A 7,204-nucleotide genomic window follows, 5' to 3' on the forward strand; every position below is an offset into this window, starting at 1 on the left:
AGTAACTATTGTTGTTCATCTTTTCAACAGCTCTGCAGGATGGAAACACTGGTCTCACCAATGCCCAGATCACATCTGTCCATACAGGAACTGAAGGAGGAGATATCACGGTTACATGCTCCTTTTCTTCATATGGAACCTCGATGTTCTTTTGCAAGAGAGAATGTAAACCAGAGGACATCCTCATTAAAACAACTGGTGTCAGAGATCAGAGAGGCAGATACAGCATCACATATGAAGGAGGGGAAAATGTTGTCGTGAGCATCACACAGCTGACCAAGTCTGACTCAGGACTGTACAGATGTGGTCTGGGTGGATCAAACATTACATTTGAAATCATTGTTGTAGATGGTGAGTTTCTACTAAAAGTCATGAAAATGTTTCTTTCCTGTCTGAAGAAAAGCTTCACTGTTCACTGGTTGATTCTCATTTAACACCAACAGGCTGATAAAGACACACACTCACATGATAATTTGAATATTAGTGTACCACACATTCAACTTATTGTTCCAAGTGATAATAATTTAGAACTGGGCAGCTCCCAGACCGACCAATCGTGAGTCCTGTCTTTCCCTCTCAACTTTTATCTTTCCAGAGAAACCATCAGAGAAAACTCTGAGGAAATACTTTGTGGAATGAAAGCTAGTGAAACAAAAGCTCCCTTAATCGGTGGGATGTTGGCTCTCTATAGTGTTTACAATATAAAGGACCAGAGTGATGAATAGCTGTACCAAAATAATTTGATTTGAACAAACTGTCCCCAGCTGATGAATGATTCACCCAAGGTTCAGTCGTATTCACTAGCAAGAGTTAGCATAGTTAGTGTTTGGAGGAGGGACTATATCATTTAAAGAAGTTAGAAGTTCCTGGTTTGTCAGTGAAGAAGTCAGAGAGGCAGCAGTAAACCATCAGAGCCTCAACATGAAAGTCCGTCACACTTTGATCTGCTTCTTCTTCCTCTGTGAGTATTCACTTTGGATTTCTGTCTCTCTCTCTTGTTATGTATTTTTTTTTATTTATTCTCATGAGTTAAATATGATGATCAGAGTCAGGTATGAGGCACTTTAATGGATGTTCAGGTCTGTCCTAAAACAGTCCTCACATAGAATGTGGATTTTACCTCCATCTCTTTGAGAAGCTCGTTCAACGTACATATGAGCTCATGAGAATAGAACATATCCTTTAAAATATAGTCCAGTAATAGTTCTTTAGTTAACTTCCTTAAAATGAACTGCACATAAGGAAGGAAAATGAAGGGCATAATCTTACACGGTTAGAAGAGAGTTGAATCCCAACATCTGAGAAGCTGGAACCAGCAACTGTTTGACATTTTGACCTGTAAAATCGCAAAAAAGAATAGTTGCCATTAAGTGATTAATTGTTGCAGCTCTACTTGATTTCAAAGGTCACAAAGTACAGTTTTGTTGCTTGTTGCTGTATTTTTATGGTGACAGAGTTTGTGTGTTCTGTTGCTTCAGCCTGACTGTTAGTGGACTTTGTTGTAGCTCCACAAGATTTGATATAACTTCTGTATGAAGTAGATTTTACAGAAAGATATCACACAAACAGGAACAAAAGAAATCTGCATGGATTTAAGAATTGGATAAATAAAAATGTATTTACATCACATTAAATAATTTTTCATAACCTACTGATCACTGTTTACACATCTAACAAATCCTGCTAAAGCTCTGATGTAAATACAGTCAGTCAGTTCTGTATTCTGATTAAACGGGAAGAAAGAGTTACAGAATGTTGAAAGTCTCACTGAACTCTTGTGGTTTGTGGCTTAAAAACTGACCTGAAAGTTTTAGTCTACAATATTTATGTTCACATTTTGTCTGGTTCTCCTTTTTAATGCTGATTTCAGTATTTCATAGTGTTTTGTTGGAGCTCTGTTACTGTTTGTTCTGCTGTATACTCTGATACAGTTTTCCACTTTGGTAGAGATTAATATTCATTTCTAAATGAATGTTATTAATGACGTGAAAACCTGGTTCATTATTGTTCAAATAGTCCTTTTTTATGGCTCACTGTGGAAGAAAGAAAGAAGAAGAGAGAAAAAAAGAATCAGTTACTTTTTATAATTTACATTTCATTTATTGAAACCTTTATTTATACAGGGAAGAATAACAGATGATGGCTAAAAGAAGTACAGGAAAAACAAAACAGTAACATTCACCTGCAGTGCCAGTCTGTGATCCTCAGCCACAGACTGGTTGAACTGGGCAGCTCCCAGTGTGACGTGAAGCAGCAAATGTTGTGATCAGACTGCAGCATCTTACAGGAAGTTCAGACAGTAACTATTGTTGTTCATCTTTTCAACAGCTCTGCAGGATGGAAACACTGGTCTCACCAATGCCCAGATCCCATCTGTCTATACAGGAACTGAAGGAGGAGATGTCGAAGTTAGATGCCCCTTTTCTTCATATGGAACCTCGATGTTCTTTTGCAAGAGAGAATGTAAACCAGAGGACATCCTCATTCACACAACTGGTGTCAGAGATCAGAGAGGCAGATACAGCATCAGATATGATGGGGGGGGAAATGTTTTCGTGAGCATCACACAGCTGACCAAGTCTGACTCAGGACTGTACAGATGTGGTCTGGGTGGATCAAACATTACGTTTGAAATCATTGTTGTAGATGGTGAGTTTCTACTAAAAGTCATGAAAATGTTTCTTTCCTGTCTGAAGAAAAGCTTCACTGTTCACTGGTTGATTCTCATTTAACACCAACAGGCTGATAAAGACACACACTCACACGTTAATTTGAATATTAGTGTACCACACATTCAACTTATTGTTCCAAGTGATAATAATTTAGAACAGGGCAGCTCCCAGTGTAACTGTGGATCACATTTGAAACTGTGATTATTGTGATCAGACTGCATCATGTTAAGTACAGATAGTAACTATTGATTGTTCATCTTTTCAACAGCACTGCTGGATGGAAGTCCTCCTGAAGACAATCCCTCTATACAAGAGCTGGAGGAAATATTGTAGTTGGATGCTCCTTTACTTCTCTGGAAGGGGGTACTTCTGCAAGGAAGAATGTGAAGAGAAAGACATTCTTGTTGAAACAACTGGTTACACAGCTGAGAGAGGCAGATACAGCATCAGATATACACAACGATCTCTGACAGATGTATCTGTGTATGTGAGCATCACACAGCTGACAAGTCTGACTCAGGACGGTACAGGTGTGGTCTGGAAAGACGTTTATCACCAGATTCCTACCGGGGGTTTGAGATCATTGTCACAGATGGTGAGTTTCCACTGAAGTAGAATGAAAATGTTTGTTCATGTCTCTGCAGTCTGAAGAAAGTTTTCACTGACAGCTGATGATGTTTTAAATTCCCATCACCGTGAACTCTGAGAAATGTCAATTTAAAACAGAAACAGACTGTACACCCATTTCTCTAATCAATATTTTAAATGTATCTGCATGTTTTTGTTGTTCACAGCTCCAACCACTTCAAAACCAAAACCTCCTCTACCCATACCTGTCAATTTGTTTTACCTTCTCTCGTTTACAATTCTCCCTCTGTGCTTCTGTTGCTTTTCACCAAGGAGCCCGGCGTTCAGTTCTCGTGTGAAACAAGAATGAGTTTTTAATTAGCGACGTTATCTTCACAGTGTTAGCTATGTTAGCTTTGTAGCCTTTGTCACTGAGTGCTCAGTGTTTTAAGCAGCTGTGTCCATGTTGTAAAGGCTTTTTTCAATTTTCAGGAAATCTGTTTCAATGTTTTAAAAAGCTTCGACAATATTTAAAGCCCAGTTTTCATTTAGGAGCACATGTGCTCCATAGAAAAAAGGTTAGCACAGAGCTCTGTGAGGCCCTTTTGTCTTTTAATTTATACCATGCAGGGATGTTCACAGCATTTCCCTTTCAACCAGATATCACATTCTGACCACCTAATTGTTGTCACTTACTTAATGTAGGAATAAGTTGTTGTTGCACTGATATTTTAAAGCAAGTGGTTGCCTGGTAGTCATTTTAGGATTCACTCTGTGTACCTTTATGTGAATGTGTTAGATCAGTGACACGCCCCAGGGCCAGGTGCCTGATTCTTTCCCTTATTTTTAAATCCAATGTTAATGTAAAGGGTTAGCAGTCCCATCAGGCTCCACACCAGCAACACAGAGTTTAAGCTCTCAGACTGACCAGCAGCAGACAACAGCAACAGCAGGTACACCCACACTGTTTGATAGATGAAAGTCAGTGACTGAAAGCATTGGCATCTAATTGACCTTCCAGCACCTAACAAAGCTGTATTGCAAGACATGGCTCCATCAAACACAAATCACATGTCAGCTTAATCTAGATTTATTTCTAACAGCACACTTCAGTTATTCCAGATTTATACAACCGACCAATCGTGAGTCCTGTCTTTCCCTCTCAACTTTTATCTTTCCAGAGAAACCATCAGAGAAAACTCTGAGGAAATACTTTGTGGAATGAAAGCTAGTGAAACCAAAGCTCCCTTAATCGGTGGGATGTTGGCTCTCAATAGTGGTTACAATATAAAGGTTGCATGCAGTTACTTTACAATACATTTATTCATTTAGCTGACGCTTTTATCCAAAGCGACTTACAATTGCTATACATGTCAGAGGTCACACGCCTCTGGAGCAACTAGGAGTTAAGTGTCTTGCTCAGGGACACAATGGTGGATGCCTCACAGTGGGAACTGAACCCAGGTCTCCCACACCATCACCACCCCAGTTACATACAGCCCACCTTCAGTACTGATTTAGAACAGTGGCTAGATCGTTGTCTTGAACTATGTCATGTCCTGTTATATGATTTTATTGGAGATCAGTATTTTCCATAAACATTGTAAAATGCTACTGTAGGAGAAAATTAAATACCTAATTGTGATCTGATGCTTTTGTGCACCTCGATGAGATCTGAAAACTTTGACCTACCGAATGAAAAGAACTCAATTTGTTCCAGAAGATTCTTCTCTTTAAGGAATGAAGTTCTCCAACAAAAGATTTTTCCACAGAACTTAAATATGTAAATGTGTTTGTATTTATATAAACTATAGTCTTTTGTTTTTAGATTTAGCATATTTTCTTTAAAATAAGTTATTCAGGTGTTACTATTAATTTGACAGCACTGCGTGAACAGGGTCTCAGGTCCCACATCTTGAAAACAAACCTGTTCTTCTCTTTAACCTCCACCACAGGTTGGGCCTCCACCTCCACCTCCATGCTGCTGTATGCTGTTCTGATTCCTGTCATCATCGTCATCCTCTCAGGGCTGACACTGATGATAATCTGTATTCAGAGGAACACCAAACCTAAAGGTGAGGCAACAGTAAACTCTTACACAGCAACAACAACAAGTGAAACTTCCCATTTCTCATCAAAAATGACATTTCAGTCAGGACACTCATATCAAAGTTTTAAAGACTTGCATCAATGCATACTGTAGTTTGACTGTGTGTGGCCCTGCTCATGTAATTCTCTGGAACAAATCTGAGGAACAGACTGTCCCTGAGCTCACACACCCACAAAATGTAATGATCAAGAAAGACACGTTAAAGAAATGAGGAAGGTGCACAGGAAGTTTTGGTTTTGTTGGTGTGTTTCATCATTTATAATAGAGAAAAATACTTTTCTTTTGTCTGTTTCACAGGTTTGCAGACCAGAGGAAATTCAGATGGCACAAACATGGAGGTGACTTTCTTTAACTCTTTGATTACTCTCTCTGTTGGATAAGATGTAATATAATAATAATAATTTTAATAATCCTTATTTGTAGAGCACTTTTCAAAAACAAGTTACAAAGTGCTTTAACAAGTGTAAAGAATAATAAAAAAAAACAAAAAAACAAACGAGAATGAAAAATTAATATAAAATTAGTGAAATACAATAAAATAAAAGGGATAACATAAAGTCAAATAAGATCGGGAAAGGCTCTCCTATAAAAGTATGTTTTAAGAAGGGACACAACACTCAACAGCTCACACAGGGAAAAGAGTTCACTGATTCAGCCGACCTGATTTCCTCGGGCAGGCTGTTCCAGAGCCTCGGGGCCCTGACAGCAAACGCTCTGTCCCCTTTAGTTTTCAGTCGAGACTCTGGAACAGACAACAGACCTCTGCCCGAGGATCTCAAGGTGCGTATGGGACTAAAAGGTCAGAAATATAACAAGGCGAGAGGCCATGAAGAGCTTTAAAAGTGATCAATAGAATTTTAAAGTCAATTCTAAAACATACTGGGAGCCAGTGTAATGAAGCTAAAATAGGAGTAATGTGTAATTTTTGCTATATTTCTAAGTTGATAAAAACATTTTTGAACAAGCTTTGTGGTGTGCTTCTCAAAATTTAAATTACTATCAAACCAAACACCAAGGTTCTTTGCCACAGGCTTAATGTGATTTACTAGGGAACCAGCAGATGGCAGTATTTGATTTGCCATCTGCTGAGACCCGATGACCAGGATTTCTGTTTTGTCTGAGTTCAGCTGGAGAAAATTATTTGACATCCATTTTTTAACTTCACAAAGGCAGTTATTAAGTGAACTTTGCATTCCAGGGTCTGTGGATCTGACTGGCAAGTATATTTGTGTGTCATCAGCATAAATATGAAAAGAAATGCCATGTTTATGGATAATATGTCCAAGGGGAGCAGATACAAGGAAAACAAAATGGGTCCTAAAACCGACCCCTGAGGCACACCATATTTAACTGGACAGAACAAAGAGACATAGTTGTTTACAGACACACAAAACTTTTCTGAAAACCATTCTAGGGCAGTACCAGAGATCCCCACCCAGTGCCTCAGTCTGTCTAACATGATGTTGTGATCAATGGTGTCAAAAGCAGCGCTAAGGTCCAGGAGTACAAGGACTGAGCACATACCTTCATCAGCAGACATTAAAAGGTCATTGGTGACTTTAAGCAGGGCAGTCTCAGTGCTGTGGTACTTCCTAAAACCAGACTGAAACTTTTCAAATAATTTGTTATTTTCCAGTACAGTGAGCAGCTGTTTGGACACAATTCTTTCTAGAATCTTTGCAATAAAAGGCAGTTTTGAAATTGGTCTAAAATTATGTGGGAGGGAGGGATCTAAACCAGGTTTCTTTAAAAGTGGGTTCACGCAAGCCGTTTTAAAATAATCAGGGACACAACCAGTAGATAGGGAGCTGCTGAAAACAGAGATCAAATGGGGCCCAACAGAGTCTATTATTTC

General features: G+C 38.8%; 1 protein-coding gene across 3 annotated transcripts; it reads left to right on the forward strand.

Moving 5' to 3' along the window:
* The first annotated feature begins 13 nt into the window (after positions 1–13).
* Positions 14–5,805, forward strand: LOC119887349 (polymeric immunoglobulin receptor-like). Of its 3 annotated transcripts, none has more exons than XM_038698165.1 (5): positions 14–351; positions 2,329–2,649; positions 4,115–4,192; positions 5,195–5,314; positions 5,647–5,804. In XM_038698165.1, exons 1-5 carry the CDS (start codon positions 144–146, stop codon positions 5,727–5,729), a joined length of 810 nt encoding a protein of 269 aa, XP_038554093.1. In that variant the 5' UTR covers positions 14–143; the 3' UTR covers positions 5,730–5,804. The 3 variants fall into 3 exon arrangements, with proteins under 3 accessions (XP_038554093.1, XP_038554094.1, XP_038554095.1); XM_038698167.1 differs by lacking the exon at positions 14–351 and adding an exon at positions 840–961 and having other exon boundaries at positions 5,647–5,805; XM_038698166.1 differs by lacking the exon at positions 4,115–4,192 and having other exon boundaries at positions 15–351.
* The last annotated feature ends 1,399 nt before the right edge of the window (positions 5,806–7,204 follow it).

This window comes from Micropterus salmoides, unplaced genomic scaffold (assembly GCF_014851395.1).
Source record: "Micropterus salmoides isolate LMB-PRFRI ecotype aquatic unplaced genomic scaffold, ASM1485139v1 Ms_hic_scaffold_4131, whole genome shotgun sequence".
Taxonomy (NCBI): Eukaryota; Metazoa; Chordata; class Actinopteri; order Centrarchiformes; family Centrarchidae; genus Micropterus; species Micropterus salmoides.